The sequence below is a fragment of the Spermophilus citellus genome (assembly GCF_964194105.1).
Source record: "Spermophilus citellus genome assembly, chromosome: 2".
NCBI lineage: Eukaryota > Metazoa > Chordata > Mammalia > Rodentia > Sciuridae > Spermophilus > Spermophilus citellus.
The window spans coordinates 35,463,827-35,481,165 of NC_138183.1; the positions used below are offsets into that span (position 1 = coordinate 35,463,827).

General features: G+C 54.7%; 1 protein-coding gene across 1 annotated transcript in view; it reads left to right on the top strand.

Annotated features, from left to right (window-relative positions):
- SHB (SH2 domain containing adaptor protein B) overlaps window positions 1–17,339 on the top strand; it is a 131,742-nt gene that overhangs the window by 91,050 nt on the left and 23,353 nt on the right. Inside the window, exons 4-5 of the mRNA XM_081275729.1 lie at window positions 5,744–5,915; window positions 11,431–11,550. Coding sequence (XP_081131855.1) covers window positions 5,744–5,915; window positions 11,431–11,550 — 292 coding nt within the window. The remainder of the gene's footprint in view (window positions 1–5,743; window positions 5,916–11,430; window positions 11,551–17,339) is intronic.

A 17,339-nucleotide genomic window follows, 5' to 3' on the forward strand; every position in this document is an offset into this window, starting at 1 on the left:
TGCACCAGGCCTGAGCTGTTAAAAAAAAAACCACGGGCAGTAGTAATAACAGCAACCTCATAGGTTCACCATGAAGATTATCATGGTACCTACCTGTCCATGCACAAGAAATGCCAGATGAGGATTAAACCATTTTTCAAAATGGTTTTAAAATAATTTGAGAAGGGTGTCTAGCTCCGGAGTTTCCTTTCTTGACTGATGAATGGAGGTGTCGGGGTCCTGCGGAGCTAGGTGGAGATTTATTGCACAGCTGTGAGCACCTGCTATACATCAGGCCCTGTTGTGGGCATTGGAGACTCAGCGGTGAACACAACGGTCCATCCTCTTAGAGCTTCAACTTGGTCAGGAATCCCAGCAATGTCGAGGAAAGGGAAGGCAGTTTCTGATACAAGGCACTTTCTCCTAAAGGGTACCTGAAAGGAACCGTTGTGAGCAGGCATGTGACCATGGGTCAGGGTCTGCCACTTCCCAGGGGCCTGCCTGAACCTTGGTACACCATCAGATGCTAACCAGCCCCACAGTCCTTCATGTTAGATGTTGTCAGCCCTTTTTTGCAGACGAGGCAGCCAAAGCTCAGAGAGGTTTAGAAATGTGCCCAAAGTCATGCAGTAAGGAAGGGCAGAGGATTCAGACCCAGGACTTCCTGGTTCCTAAGTCCACATCCTTCCCTTGGTGCTACTGTTGTCCTGTATCCCTGGCCTTGTTTCAGGCCCAGGACCATTTATTGCCATCAGCTGAGTGTCCAGGAGAGACCGAGGCACAAAAATCTCATCTCTGCCCAGTGTCCATCCAGTTCTAAGAGCTGTGGCTGGGACAGTGGTGTTTGGGGACTTCAGGGCTCAGAGGAGCAAAAGGGAATTCTCCCGGAGGAAGGACTCCAAAGGTCAGACACTGACAAAGCACAGGCCAAAAGGCAGATGATGGATTTGGGGGCCAGCCATCCTGGGTGACCAGAGCCTCAGGATGGGATGGAGCCCGGAGGGATTTCGTAGGGAAAGATGCCTGTGGAAGGTCACCAAGCACCTTGACCTCCATAGTGGGAATTTTGTCTTTTATCCCAGGGCCTGGGGAGGCCAGTGAAGGTTTGTAAGCCCAGGAGACTGCTAAGCTCTGTGCCTTAGAAATTCATTGGCTTTTGGAAAGTTGCTGTCTCTGGCCTCTTCTGAACAGTGGACGAGAAAGAAATGGACCCAAAGGAACACATTTATTCCATCTTAGCAAGCATTTCCTAAGCACCCCCTGCATGCTGGGCTCTGCAGTTTAGGGGCAAAGAGAATATCAGGACCAGGCTCCACCCCACAAAACACCCAGGCAGACTGGCAAGAGTGGTGGGGTGCCCCTGGAGCCACAGAAGCCGTTCCAAGGGAAGCTTTATGGAGGAGTGGCACTTGTGCCAGAACTTGGAGGCCTCTAGACATCATGTTGACAGAGCAGGAGGCTGGCATTTCAGCCCTGGAGACCAGGGGAGGGAAGCCTCGCTGTCTGTACGGCCCTTGGTGCTCTTGTGGGGAAGGAAGACTGAAGGTGGACGAGCTCCACCTTGCAGACCTACAGTCCTGGTCTCAACCTCACCCTGCCACTGGGCTTTGAGACCCTGTAGGTCCCTCACCCATCACCCCCATGGCAGGGTTGGTAGGAAAGTTAATGCCGGTGCCTCCGTCTTCCATCTCTGGCAGCGGCTAAACCTCAGGACTGACTGATGCAAGGTCATTATAACATGAGTCAGAAGGGGACCACCAGCTTCCAGCCCTCCAGGGGAAGGACCAGGAAAGCCTCCCAGAAGGTAGGGGGCACCTGAGCTGGGTCTTAAAGGATGAGCTCTGTCACCTGGCTGGGACTTTTTGGAAGACATTTGGGGTAAGACACCTGGCTGGGCCCTGGAAGACATTGACCAGGCCACCTATCCATTACCAGGGATCTATCTGGTCCCCATCATGAGAATCAAAGTCAGAGAGGCTCCTGGCACTTCATCCTACCCACTGCCTACCCACTCCGAGTCGGACTCCTTCCTGTAGATTCTAGCTTCCATTTTTAGTTGCCTATAGGCAGGATTCATTAGGTTCTGTCATTGCTAACAACTCAGGAGTAGCGTATTTTTTTCCTCTAAATGCAGGTATTCTTTTGAGGGATTGGGTCTTTATCTTTTGCAGAAAAATCACTAAATTAAAAGAATTGCCATTTTAAATTGCAGATTAAAGAGAAACTTAATTAGAAGGGACGAAAGCAGTTGTGTTTGGAGCTTTTGTTCTTAAAATTTTTTTTTCTTTGCCTGCCGAATCACTGCACTTGGAGTTTGTATATTTGTATTTTAGGTGAAATGATTTGCCTAATTAAGCCTGTCATTCATCACCACCTGTTCTCTCTAAAATATATGGCTGTATTATTAAGCTTGCCAACGGATGCATAAATTAAGTCAATGGGGAATTACAGTGTTGACTAGAACGTTCTTAGGTTTTATCCAATTTATCTGGTAAGAAACCCGATATTTTTTTCCCAGTAAAGCAAAACAGCAGCTCATTAGGTGTCTTCACATAGCATTTATTGCTCTCCGGCTACCCTGCAGGTACTGTGGTAGGCATGGGGGCAGGGCACAGGCAAGACAGCCCCTGCCTCCAGAGGCTTACTGGAAACTGAGATTAGGGTGCCATGGGCAGGGATCAAGGTGAATCTTGGGTAGGATGATCAGAGAGTGCTTCCTAGAAGAGGTTCGAGCTCTTTAGAAAGGACCTTCTCTGGGCCAGGTGTGGTAGCGCACACCGTAATCTCAGTAGCTCCAGAGGCTGAGTAGGATTATGAGTTCAAACCCAGCCTCAGCAACTCAGCAAGGCCCTAAGCAACTCAGTAAGACCCTGTCTCTAAATTTAAAAAAAAAAAAAAAGGCTGGGGATGTGGCCCACTGATTAAGGGCCCCCGGGTTCAATCCCCGGTACCCCCCCTTCTCTGGACCTGGCCCTCACCTGACTATCTGATCTCATGCTCACCCCCATCCAGAGTCACCCACTAAGGGCTCTGCAAGACAGGTGCTCAGGTCAGAACCTGCTTCACCTTTCCCTCCCTCCACCCAAGAACATGCACCCCATCTGACCAGTTGCTATGGGAGCTTCACTGGAGCCCCCAGGGAGATCAGGTTTCTGGGAGGCCAGGGAGGGACAGGCACCCTTGGTGACTTGAGTGCCACAGGCCTCATCCCTGGCTTTAGCCCACCACCACCAGCAGAAGAAGCCCCTTCGGTGACCTTACCCTGGGCACAGCCAGGCTGGTCCTCCCAGTCCTCAGGCCAAAGTCTGTGGCCACCTGCCCCTCTCTCCCACACCTCACTTCTTTTTTTTTTTTTTTTTTTTTTTGGTACTAGGTATTGAACCCCGGGGCACTTAACCACTGAGCCACATCCCCAGCACTTTTTAAAAATATTAGAGTCAGGGCCTCACTAAGTTACTGAGGCTGGCTTTGAACTTGCAATCCTCCTACCTCAGCCTCCCAAGCTGCTGGGATTCTACTTGTGCGCCACCATGCTTTACTGTGAGTACAGAATGAGTCCTGTGTTCCCCTCTATCCCCCTCCCCACCATTTCATTAGTAAGCCTTTTTAAATTAGTAAACTTTTTTTTAGAAAAGTACGGACAGCCCCGCATCCCCTGCCTTCCGTCTCTTTCTCAGCACAGCCATCCTGTTACCAAGAGTCGGGTTAGAACCTTCAGAACAGCTCTCAGAGCACAGCCAGAGTCCCTCCCAAACCACCGACCCACCATTTTGCCTCTCGGACACTCCAAACCTAGCCACCTCCGGGGGGCCTGGAACTTGCGCTTCCCTGTGCGGGGATTGTCCTTCTCACAAATGTCCCTCCCTTTCTTCAGGTATTCACTTAGACATCTCTTTCAAGAGGCTTTCCCTGTGATGCTATCTTCGTCTCTGTAGCACTTGTCACCAGCTGTTGACATGGTCCTTCTTCACCGGGACCCTGAGCTGTCAGGTGGGGGCGGGGAGGGGTTCCGTTTTGTTCCCCAGCCTTGAACTGTGCCTGGCACCTGGGAATGGGTGTTTCAGAGTGACATAGGTGGACGGATGCACAGCCTGCCAGACCCGCTGCTGGGTAGACAGGTTGGCACATGCCCTTCCGGGTCACAAGAATGGCTGGGTCCAGCGTGTCTGGAGCCTTCCCTTGGTAGGACCCTCCCTTCCCAGTTTTCTGTACTGGCTAATTAGAAAGAGTGTCTTAGAGGGACAGAAATGCCTCAGGGCCCCTGGCTGCTCCGTGGTTGGTTGGCGTGGAACAAGTTCTTTCACATTCCTTGGTCCCAGTAGGCAACACGCTGTGACAGTTGTGGTTGGGGTCTCCCTTCTGCTTCCTATGAGCAGGAGGGTTGATTGCCCTGTGTCGGGGTCAGACATGGCTTGCCACCTCCATTGCTGGTCAGAGGGGAGTTTCATGGTGGCCTGCAGCTGGACTCAGCATCAGGAGCCCCATCCTGCAGGCCCATTTTGGGTCGCTGGGTACCTTGTACTAAGCCCTTGCTGTATCTCATCTGTCTTCACCATGGCTCATTGACGTTCAAAATGGTCACTCAGGGTAAGTAACTTAGCCAGGCACACAGCTTAGGAGAGCTTGGTTTGGTAATAAACGTGAAGCCCCCAGCATTGCGTCTGCACCAAGCAGACGTGATGATGATAAAAGTGTTGATTTTAACATTGATCGCGCACAGGCTGCCTGCCAGGCACTCTGCTTAGTCCTCTCTGTGCCTCACCCAATCTGCCCCCCTCCCATGGAGTGTGTGCTCTTCATTTGTCCTGTTTTTTCAGAGAAGGAAACTGAGGCCCAGAGAGAGAACTTGCAAGGTGGACCGCTGGTCTCTGGGAGCCCTTCTGGCAGCTCAAGTTACAGTTCATTATTGTCTGTACTCTGTGGGGTATTTGCAGGGTCCTGCCCTCCAAACGCCTGTGGGGGTGCACCACACTCCCCAGGCCCAGGGCATAGGGAGGCACATGGGGCCTGTCCCCTGTGTGGCTCTGCTCTGGCCATGCAGGGGGGTCTGAATGAGGAGGCGTAAACTCAGGAGATGCAGTCTGACCCCCAAGGGCCTCAGAGCGGTCTGTACTGGGGAAAGGGGGCAGATGTGACCGCTGTGGCCCTAGGAGGGCTGGGAAGAGGGGAGGGAGGAGGGAGATTTTTTCACACACTGAGAAACAGCTCTTCTCCTGAGAGCCATTCAGAGGAGGGAGGCCAGGAGTGCCACACCCACCCCTGGTGGAGGTCAAAGATTTCTGTAGGGATAAGGCTGAGCTCAGTGGACTCTGAAGACGCAACCAGCCCCTCCAACTCCTAATCCAGCTTTGATGGCACCTGTGTGTCCTGTCTTGAGAACCCTAACCCTCAAGTCACGTCAACTGATGGCAGAAAGCAGAAGCCCTAAGGGCACCTGCAGAAGAGAACACGAGGGGGGACCCCCGCTTCATAGCAACCTGCTTGAGTTGTCGTACCCCTTCCTGGGGGGCCGCTATTCCCTTTGGGACGCTCTGCCCCCTGACTCGAGCACCTCCCCCTGGGTCCCCCCCTCTCAGGCTGCTGTATTGGAGGAGTTCAGGTTCAAGCACATGGATTTGGGAGGGAGGGCACGCTCAGACCATAGCCGAAGCCAAAATTTAGGGGGGCTATTTTTTTCATGGTTCAAAACGCTTCCTCCTGCAGATTGTGAAGTGCCAACCAGAACCGCGGGCTGGTCCGGTAACCGTTTCTCTCTCCCTCTCAGCCCAGTTCAACGGCGGAGAGAAACGGCAGTCATCCCCGTCACCCTCGCGGGATCGGCGGCGCCAGCTCCGTGCTCCCGGAGGGGGCTTCAAGCCCATCAAGCATGGGAGCCCCGAGTTCTGTGGGATCCTAGGAGAAAGGGTGGACCCTGCCGTCCCCCTGGAGAAGCAAATGTAAGTCTGCAGGGATGGAGTCCACCTCACCCTGGTGGCCTCCTCTACTTTCCTCCCTCCTCATTTCTCTGTCACGGCTTCCAGGTGACAACTGAGACCGAGGCCTTTCATGGAGCCCTTTCTCCCAGCTCCTGTGACTCCTAGCCCCGCCTGCCCCCCCCCCATTGCCACCCTCCCCCGCTGTGTCTAGTAGGAGGCACTGCACAGTCGCCTGCACTGTGCACCCCTTACGTCTCTGGTCACCCCAGATTCTAATTTCACCACGCAGCAGGCAAGTGTGTAAAGCTCAGCGCGAGCCACCCCTGTCCCCTCCGTCAGTGAGACCAAGCGATTTCTTGGTCTCCATCTGCTTGATACCGGTAAGTCCTCCACTCTCTGGGGTTTTCTCCAGAGATTTCCCATCTCCAGTCAGTGGCCATATTCCTCCCTGCTGCCCCCCAGGTCTCCTGCCCCTCCTCCCCACACCCAGCACTGGGCTGGCCCAGGCCATTTAGTGCGCGCCTCTCTCTCTCTCTCTCTCTCTCTCTCTCTCTCTCTCTCTCTCTCTCGCTGTCTGTCTTTTAATTTTTATGTATTCTCTTTAGTTGTACATAACAATAGACTGTATTTTGACATACATGCATGGAATATCACTTCCCGTTTTTGTGGATGTACATGGTGTGGAGTTACACTGGTCCTGTATTCATATATGAACACAGGAAAGTTACATCCAGTTCATTCTACTGTCTTTCCTATTCCCATCCCCCTCTCTTCCCTTCATTCCCCTTTGTCTAACACAGTGAACTCCTATTCTCCACCACCCACCCACCCAACCCCACCGTGTTAGCATCTGCCTATCCGAGAGAACATTGGCCTTTTTGGGGGGACTGGCTTATTTCATTTAGCATGATAGTCTCCAGTTCCATCCATTTACCAGCAGATGTCATAATTTCATTCTTCTTTATGGCCAAGTAATATTCCATTATGTATACATACCACATTTTCTTTATCCATTCATCTGTTGAAGGCACCTAGGTTGGTTCCATAGCTTGGCCATTGTGAATTGAGCTGCTGTAAACATTGATGTGGCCACATCAGTGTAGTAGGCTGATTTTAAGTTCTTTGGGTATATATTGACTCCTCTTGATCACGATTGTCATCACCTGACTCTGCAGGGTCCTCACCATATGCAGGAGGACCCTGTGCTGCTCTGAAACTGCCATTGCCCCCCCCCCCTTTATCTCCAGGATAAGGCCCCATCTCCCTGGCCTGCCATCGGCTCTTTGAAATGCCCCCAGACTGCTCTTTCATTCTGTCCCACGCCACATCCCTATACTCAAGGAGTCTTTTCAGAAACTTGATAAAGTAGGTGTGGGGCCCTGTGTTGGCACCTCGGGTGTGTCATCCCCTTAACAAGCAGATGGAGGGGCCTGTAATCCCACTGTATGCCAGCGCCCAGAGACGAGCACAGCTTGGCTCAAAGGCCAAGAGATTAGCTGACGCCAGCAGGGTCCCTCGCGGGACTTTCATGTGGGTTTTGAGTCCCCTCTCAGCCTTGGCCCGGGGACTTCTGGTCTTGTGCAGCCAGGGGCGCGTCCCCTCTCAGGAAGCTCTCGCTTGGAGAGCAGGATGCAGGGTTTTCCGAATGATGTCATGTGCTGCCTTTTTCAGCCTGTGCTGTTGTCCCAGGGGGCTGCAGCTTCATTCGTGATGGCCGTTCCTGCCCAGAGCAACTCACGGGAGGCCCGCGGCCATGCAGACCGCGCACCAGGGTTGGCCTATTTCTGATCAAACTGTGCGCTTCTTAATCAACAGAGTGTAGGATCCAGGGACACCTGGGAGCTGTTCTCCGTGCATCCCAGTGGGCAGTGGCCAGGTCCGCGGGGCCCAGCCCGTTCTGTCTCATTCCCAGACAGAGCCCAAGTTCTCCTCCTTTCCCATTCCCACCCAACAAGGCCTCCCACCAAGCCCAGAGCCATGGCTGGCCTCCCCAGCCCTGAGTCATCCTCCAGAGGTGCTCAGATAAGCCCACTCCCAGGAGAGCTGAGCGGGAGGAGGTCGCGCTGCACCCGCCCCATCCTGCAGGCTTCAGAGCTGGGGGCGCCTCCGCGGCCACCCTCCTGCACCCTGCCCCGCCCCCACCTCATCACACCAGCACGGAAACCTGTTCCATTCGGGAACTCTGTCAGAGCAAGTAAAATCTCCTTGACCCACACCGTCTCACAGTTGCTCTGTGGAGAGTGGCTCTATGAAGGCAGGAGTTTGTCCAGGTCACTGTTCCTCCCCGTGGCTCAGGGCAGTGCCTGGCATGTAATGGGTGTTCAGGAAATGACAGTTGACTGAACGAACAAAGTCCCCAAAGAATTTTGGTACTTCTCCCCAGTCTGTCACCTCCCCTTCCGGGTCACCCAAGACCAAGCTCTCCTTTCCTGCCCGAGGCCCCAGACAGGCTCCCTGCGCTGCCCCCGCCCCTGCAGTCCACACAGCCACCAGCGCCCTCCTGCATCTCATGCTCCTGGCCGCTGCTTCTACCTGCTCCGTGGCTCCTCGCCTCTGACCTGAAGGCTGGACTCTCCTGGGCTCAGTTCCTGCTGCCTTCTCCATGGGGAGTCTCTCCCAGCCTCCACTCTCCCAGAACTCCCGGCCCCTACCTCCAGCCGCCTGCATGGCCTTTCAGATGTACTGTGTTCAGAACGGGGCTCCTGACCACGAAACCCACTGGCCCCCAGCGTCCATGTCTCCGCCAGCAGCACCACGTCCGCCTAGTTGCCACTCAAGCCACAAACCTGGAGTCATCCAGATTCCTTGCCGCACAGCATCTGCCCCGTTACCAATTTCGTCAAATTCTTGCTCCAAAATGCTGCCAGAGTCCGTCTGTTCCTCCCACCTTCAATCACCTCTCATATGAAACACTGCACTCACCTCCTGACTTGATTCCTGCTCCCCCTGTGGCCCCTCCTCAAGGCAGCCTGGTTGATGTTTTATTTGTAAGATCCTCCAGAGCAAGTAACACTACTTCCTAACACCTTCTCCTTTTCAATATGCTCAACAGACTTCTTCCCTCTGCCCTCAAAACCTCAGCTGCTTCCCATTCCACTCTCATTCTGTACCTCTCTCTGCACTCAACAGTGCTTGGAACATCCTTGCACCTTTTTGCTCTCTGGACACCCCAAGCACATTCTTACCTCAGGACCTTTGCACTTACTGTTTCCTTTACAGAGATGATGTTTCCTTTGGCTCTTGACAGAATTGATTCCTTTTTGTGATACAGGTTCACAAGCCAAATGTCATCTTCTGGGGCCTTTCCTGACTGTTCATTGCAAACTAGGCACCTACCCCCACACCAGTCACTGCCTCACTGGAACCCTAGTATGCCTACATAGCCCTTGCACTATGGAGTGGTGTCCTGTATGTCTGTTGACTCTTTCTCTCTGCATCAGACCCATGAGATCAAAGACAGTGAGTGGCGAGTAAATATTGGATGAGCTGATAGGTGTTGGACGGGATGAAGGGCAATGATGGAACCTCCCTTTACTGCCATTGTCCTGACCTGATGTGCCTACTCCACAGGGTCCAGCACGGCCCTAAGGTGGCCTCCTGCCTGGACACTCTCTTGGGTCCAGGCAGGCCTGCTCAAGCCCAGCAGTTGGCCCCAGCTCCCACAGGACCACCCAGCCCAGCTTGCTCTACAGCCTCCCGCCGACAGGCCGTGCCCCAGCTGACTCCTGATCCAGTGCCCTTTGCCCTGTGCTCCTTTGATCCTCCACCCTGAAAGGAACTGGCGGCTTATCCTGTTTACCACGGGATTACCCTCAGTGATGATCCAGGCCAGTCTCTCCCGGCCAGCCAGGCCAGCTCCTGAGCTCTGGGAGGGACAGGCTCCGGGCAGCCCTTCCCTGGAGGCCACTTTAGGCCTTTCCCTGAGGATGGCTCAGCTTCAAATGGCTGGAAGTTGTTTTCCTAATAAAACGTTTTTGTCAGCTCACTGGGGGTGTGTGACACAGGCACAGTCCCTGGAGGACCATCTCACCAAATCCGTTGGCTCTGTTTCCGGAGCCAGGCCTGTTTCTCCCCATTACAGTACCTTATCCCCTCAACCACCTCTGGAGAGGTTCTCACTGTGGCCACCCCTGCAGCCCCAGCCTCGGCTCCTCCACATAGCTGGAGAGAGGAATCAGCTGGCAGGGGTCAGCTCCCTGACCCCTGCCCTGGCGGGGTCTTCCCTGCAATGTCTAGTTCCATGCCAGCTCTGGTGAGCAGCAGCTCGGTCGCGCTCCCACTGGACGGGGACTGAACTCCGGGTCCTCACCCACTGAGCCCCATCCCCGGCCCTAGTTGATATTATATTTGGAGGCAGGTCTCACTGAGTTGCTTAGTGCCTCACTAAGTTGCTGAGGCTGGCTTTGAACTCACGATCCTCCTGCCTCTGGAGCCATGGGGTTCCAGGTGTGCGGCTCCTCACACAGCTTGGACAGGGATCTCACATCTGGTGGCTGGTCCTTGTTTTTTAAAGCTGGCTATTTATATTTTTCTTTAATGTTTTTTAGCTGTAGATGGACACAGTGCCTCCCGCATGTAAGGCGAGCGCTCTGCCACTGAGCCCCAGCCCCAGCCCTGGCTATTTACTTTTTGAGATCATGGTTTTGTTGTGGCCGCTGTTGCCACCTGCTGCCTGTTCATGGCAGGAGGTGCCCAGCGGCCAGCAGTGGAAGGCGTCTTCTAGGCACAAAGTCGGCGATGGCAACAGTTACCAGAAGGCAGCACCCCCACAGAAGCTGAAGATGTGCCCTGTGGACTGTGGGCGCAGGGGTGTGCAGGGGGGTGACTTCTGTGCAGCCGGCTAGCCCAGGCTCTTTGTGATGCTCACAATCACCTTTGGTGACTGTGGGTCATCCCGATTCCTTCTCACAACCTCAAGGGGCTGCTGTGACCCTAACTTGGTGGAGAGTGGAGGCTCAGCCAGGGTCAGCGGCTGGACCCTAACCTGCAGGCAGATCCCCTGCTGCTTCTAACCACACTGGCCCCTGACCATTTCCAGGATGCACCTTGCGAACTCCTGCCTCACACCTTTGTATCGGCCACCCTTCCCTCTGCCAGGAAGGCTCCTCTCCAGCCTCTGTCCTTCGGGGCCTCCTCTCTCTCTCTCCCTGGAGGTCTGCACTGAAATGCCATTCTCTCCATTAGCCTTCCTCAGCCACCTTCCTAAAATAGCAGCCCCCAGCCAAGTGACCCGGCCTCACCTCATCTCCATAGTACCTGTCATCACAGGGCGTCCTGTGTGACTCCAGAGCGTCTGCTGTCTGACTCCCTGACCTGCGGCCTGAGCCTCTCAAGGGAGGGGACTCTGGGTTTGGTTCACTTTTCTTTCCCCAGCATCTGGCACGAGGCAGGCCCTCAGTAAATTGGCTATAAAATAGAACAGACATACGCCTGCCTTGTCACAGCTGGCCGCAGAGGACGCCAAGCCTCCCCAGGAGGTCAGGCCCTGGGATCCCTGTCCACGCTGGGCCCTGAACGTGTTCTGTCCTCTCCCCAGATGGTATCACGGAGCCATCAGCAGAGGAGACGCCGAGAACCTTCTGCGACTCTGCAAGGAGTGCAGCTACCTTGTCCGGAACAGCCAGACCAGCAAGCACGACTTCTCCCTCTCCTTGAAGTGAGTACCGTGTGGCCGCTCTGCCTGCAGGAGACCCCTGGGGCCCCCAGGAGACCGGCCCACATGCATTAATTTAAGCCTTGGTTCTTCAGTTTGGTCCTACTGTCCTGGTCACAGGGGAGTTTCTGTGGTTGCATCATCACCTTCCAGAGAGCAGGGGTCTTCGTAGTGTCTGTGTTTTTCCTGGAGTAGCTTTCGCCTGTGCTGCAAGCCAGGGCCCATACAAAGATCTCAGCGTCTCCCATCCCTGTCTTGACCCTGTCACTTCAGTCCTCTGGGGAACACATTGTTCTCATTCTGCAGATTAGGAAATGGAGGCTCACAGAGGGCATGTGGCTTAGCCCAAGCGGCAGGGCCAGGCCCCAGGAGCAACCTTTTCTCTCTCCTTAGGCGCCAGGTTGTCCTTTGGCAGGTTTGATTTTCATGTGTCTCACAAAGGTTGGAAGGAACATGGGGGGTGTGGGATCCTGCTGGTGTTGATGCCTCTGGCTGCTGTGTGAACTGTCGGGTCTTTGTGAGTGGATGCCTGGAGGTGTGTGGTGCTGGGGACCAAACCCAGGAACATTCTTCCATGAACTAGGTCCCCGGCCCTTTTTGTTGTTGTTGTTTATTTGTTCTGTTTAGATATGATGACAGGGGCTGGGGATGTGGCTCAAGTGGTAGTGCGCTCATCTGGCATGCGTGCGGCCCGGGTTCGATCCTCAGCACCACATACAAACTAAGATGTTGTGTCCGTTGAAAACTAAAAAATAAAAAAAATATTTAAAAATTCTTTCTCTCTCTCTCTCTCTCTCTCTCTCTCTTTAAAAAAAATAGATATGATGACATATTTTACATACTTGGAATATAACTTAGGGTCCCATTCTTGTGGTTGTGCATGATGTGGAGTTTCACTGATGGTGTAGAGGAAAGTTATGTCTGATTCATTCCACTGTCTTTCCTGTTCCCATCCCCCACCCCTTCCCTGCCATCCTCTTTGTTTAATCCAATGAATTTCTATTCTCCCTCCCCAACCCCAACCCTTTATATTTTGAGACAGGGTATTACTGAGTTACCCAGGCTGGCCTCGAACTTGCAATCCTCCTGCTTCAGCTGGGATCATAGGCTTGTACCACCATGTCAGGTTTTTCTGATCTATATAGTATTACTGTTGGGATGAACAGGTACAGGAGTGAAAAGAGGGGTTTTGAATGATATTGCTAGGTGGAACCCAAAAGATCTTCCTTCCTTCCTTCCTTCCTTTCTTCCTTCCTTTCTTTCTCAGTTATAGATGGATATAATAATTTTATTATCAATTTTTTTATGTGGTGCTGAGGATAAACCCAGTGCCTCACCCACAATGGGCAAGCGCTCTATCACTGAGCCATAAACCGAGCCCCCAAGAGGGCTTCTAAAACCTACTTTATAGATAGGAAAAGGCCCTCCAACAAAGAGGAATTTGCCAAGGACTCGGAGTTAGTCACATGGCTGGGGTTTGAGGCGGCAGGTACAGAGCATCCCTCCGGCTTCCTCTCCACCCTCACGCTTACTGAGGCCGTGCGGAGGGCAGGCCTGCTGGGACGTCCCTGTCAGGAGCGTGGTGTTCTCTTTGCTGACATAAAGCAGTGTGGACAGAGGTCTTGGTGTGGCCAGGGAAGGTGAGGTTGGCCTGGGCTCTCTGTGAAGACCAGCACCGCTGGCTGCCCCGAGGAGGATGGTGACAGAGTGTTAGGAGGGCATCGGGCAGAGGCTCTGGGAGAAGGGGGTGTGCAGAGGCATGCAGGGGCCCCCAAATGGGGCAGTTATGGGCAGAGAGTTCAGCCCTGGGAGAGGACAGGTTTTCTAACACAGCTGATCCAAAATTAGAGCTGGCCAGAGCCGCCCCAGGGTAGTGGCCATCTTGTTACTGGGGGATTCAGCTAGAGAAAGCTGGGCCACCACCTGGCCAGGGAGGATGTGGAAACCATTTCTAGCCAGCTGGGAGGACACCCAGGAGGCAGAGAGAGGACATCGCTGTGTTCCAAGCTGCTGGCACGTGCACGCCTCATTGGCTGCCATCAGACCTGACGGGCTCAGAGGATCTGGTCAGTGATGGCAGTGGAAGAGGAGAACTCAACGTGCTAAACCGCAACTGGGCTGGCAGGCTGAGCGGGAGACCGCCAAAGCCAGAGAAACCATAATTGGATTGAGGAAAGGGCGGCCACAGGGAGCGTGCACAGAGTCCGGCCTCCTGAACTCCCACTGCCCCAGTCAGCCCCGCCACCCTCCCTCACTGCCCAGAGATGATCTTGCAACTTAGGTGAATGACGTTCTTCTGGATTGTAAAAGGCCAGGGAAGCTGGGCACGGTGGTGCACGCCTATGATCCCAGTGACTGGGGAGGCTGAAACAGGAGGATTGCAAGTTTAAGGCCAGCCTCTCCTTCCTGTGTCAATATAAAAAACAAAAGGGGTGGGGATATAGCTTGGTGGTAGAGTACCCCGGGTTCCATCTTCAGTTTCACCAGGAAAAAAAAAAAAAAAAAGCAAGGAAGGTAGGTGGCATTACCCGTATTGTACCAGCCTTCCCCACAAACCCAGGCAGTGTGCAGCTGTCCGGGACACTGGTCCCTTCAGTCCCTGAGTTCCTCAGTGAGTCTCATCCCTCCTGCAATCCCCATGGAACACACAGAGGAGGGGCAACCGCCCCAGGCCAAGCCTGGCTGCTCCTCCAGAAGGACCAGAGCCGCCGCCGCTGCTGAGACTCCGTGCTCTCCGTGGGAAGGTGCAACAGCCCTGTGGTGACTCCAGCGCAGCCCGGCCACAAGGGAATAGCCTCCGGAGCACCCAGGATGAGCCCCAGCGTAGGTGCTGACGAGGGGGCGTTACCAGGTTTAGAAGTACCACCACCACATCCAGCCTGCGGGCTCCACCTCTCAGTCCCTGTGCAACACCCCCCACACACACACCCCCATTACACAAACAGGCCCAGACACCGCCTCACGAACAGGTTTCAGGGGGCCATGAACACAGTCTCCTGTGGTCCCTGGTGTATGCCATTCCTTAGGGAGCAGGCCCCTCTCGGGGGAGGGACAGCACCTGGGTCCTCGTCCCCACAGTGTAGGCTTGTCGTCCAGAGGCCTGTGCTGCAGCGGAGGCAGCCTCATGCCTGGCTTCCCCACTCCCCAGCCTGAGGCTTTCATGCCATCTCGGAGCCTTGTTGTCCTCGTGTACACACTAGGACAATGACAGTCAGCTCCCAGCCCAGCCAGCTCCACATCATTGTTACCTTGTGCTGTTCCCACTCTGCCCCCACTTCCTGCCATCTACCAGGTTTTAAGACACCCATTGTCCAAAATTCTGAACAGGCATCCTGTCCTGCCACTCACTGCTCGCTGTGTGACCTTGGGCAAGCTCCTCCCCCCTCTGGCTCTCAGCATCCACATTTGCCCAGTGAAGAGTCAGACCTGATGCTCACTATCACTTGATACTGACACCAAGGTGTTACCTGACTCCTCACGTGTGCCTGTGTGTAGCCTCAGACCCCTCTCTGTCCTTGGTGTGCCCTGGCTGGCTCGGCTGTACCTCCCAGGCCAGGGAGAAGGATAGAGGGAGATAGTGCAGTGGCCACCACAACCCTGGACAGGAACACTCGCCAGGAGGCCCCAGGTTGTCTTACTGCACCCATCCTGTCGCATCCAGTTGTCAAGACTGTTCTGTGCCCAAGGGGGACGAGTGATGAGGGTTTGGTTTTGTATGCTTGTCTAGAGCCATTAGCAAACCCCCCACCCCAAAGGCCAGAGAGGTGGCCTCTCCTGGTCAACCTTCCCTGGAAGAAGCCCAGATTGGGGAGGTGCACTCTCCTGTGGCTGGGCTGTCGGCCGACTCCAAGGAGGTGGCCTTGCTCCTTAGAGCAGCCCCAGTGCCCCATGACGGTCGGACCTCCAACCAGGAGCAGCGCTTTGGTGTGCATCACTGGGACCACAGAGGAGCACACCTGTATTGCGTGTCCTGGCCACTTGGGCGAGCAGCCCTTTGCCAGCCACCATGTGGCCCTGCTGTCTACTTCCCACTTGCTGGCAGCCTGCTGGGAGGGGGTCAGGGCTGGTTCCCCTGCTGGGTGCTGTCAGAAGCCAGGGTGTGCACGTTGACATTGGAATTCCAGCTATGCTGGTTCTCCGCCTCTGGCTGTTTCCATGTGAGCCTCTGCTGGACTGTGAGGGTGTTCCAGGATGCAGAAAGCATTTGGGGGAGTCTAGACTCAGAGGAGAGAGCCCCCACCCCTTCGTCCTTCCTCCAGAAGATATCTTTCAGAGCCCTCTGTACCAGGCACAGGGCTGGGTATGAGGTGAGAACGGCCTGGCCAGTTCAGCCTGGGCCTTGGGAGCCCAGAGTTGGCACCTGGTGGGTGGTCCTTGCCACAGAGGGTTGGGAGAAGCCGAAGGGGAGGAGGCTGCACTTGAGTCTAAAGAGAAGCTAGGTGTTCCCTGGCAGGACCGAGTCTCAGGGTGGTGCAGAAGAGCTCCAGCAGGACTTCTGTGCCAGCCACCAGAGAAGTTCATCTCAGTTCTCAGTGACGAGGACGCTGACATGCAGGTCCACTCAGTCCTGCTCTCAGGCTCCCCTCACACACAACCCCCCTTGTGCCTGGCCCTCCCTGCTCTGTATCAGCAGTTGGGACGTTTTGCAAGGCCAGAGTTTGCTCTAGCACAGCCCCACAAGGTGGCTAGGCAGAGATTCCCCAGGTCCCCTGCATCTAAGGGCAGAGGAGGCTGAAGGCTTGCCAAGGCCTCCCACAGAGCTGAGGCTGCCCTCCAGACTTTCTGTCCCATCCTCAGAGCTCCTTCTGCTCTGTCAGGTCTTAAAGTGTCAGACCTGGAAGTGACCTTAGAGGCCCAACTAGTTCAGTCCCTGTGCTGTGTGGATGAGAAGACAGACCCAAAGGGGATTCCCAGCGGTCCTAAGCTATCCAGCTGGCACTTGTCCACGCTGACAGCAGAGATGGAGACTGTTGCCACTGTGGGGACCGGCTACATCTCTGGATCAGACCACGCTGGCCACTTCTCTGGCTCTCTGTGGCAGATACCCCCACCTGTGAAGCTAGCTTCAGAGGTGCTGCCGACAGCCCCCAGTCGTTTCCCGACCCCGTCCAGCTGCAGAACTGCCCCTCTTCCCTGTCTCTAGTCTGACTTGATGGGCAGCAAGCTGACCCCGCCCCACCGCAGCCCCTGGTGCGCCACTCCACCACTCACTCCACCGCAGGAAGCAAAGGGGCTGAGCCTTTGGAAATTGGCAAGAAAGTACCAAACTCGAGCTGTTTCCTGTTTCTGGCAAGGCAGGCACTAGGAAAAAGGGCCAAAAAGTTGTGACAATCTCGTTGAAAGGGTTCTTCAGGCATTTTGGATTGTGAGTGGCTCTTCACAAGTTCTTCTGTTGTGAGTTTTTGCAAAGAATCTGGACGAGATGAGGGAGAGGGGACTTTTTAAAGACTGCAGAGCGTGCAGCTGGTGGAGGGGGTGAGTCCTCCTGGGCAGGGTACCTGTGTGGCCTGTCCCTGGGATGGGGGCACACAGAATGGCACTTCTGAGGTCTTGACTGCCAGGGAGGCCACTGCTCCTTTGGCAAAGGTCCAGCCTTGGGTTTGTTGAAACAGGCAGTTCCCACCCATTTGGAGGAAATAGCCCTGGAGAACCCTCACAAAAAGGGTCTTTGGCTTTCAAGTCCCCAGAAGCAAATTGCCACTTTCTTGCAGATGTGGCGTCAGAGGCCTTGGGCTGGGCCTGTTTGCACAGTGCCCACACTCCACCGTGAGCATCCAGAGCTTTCCTGTCCC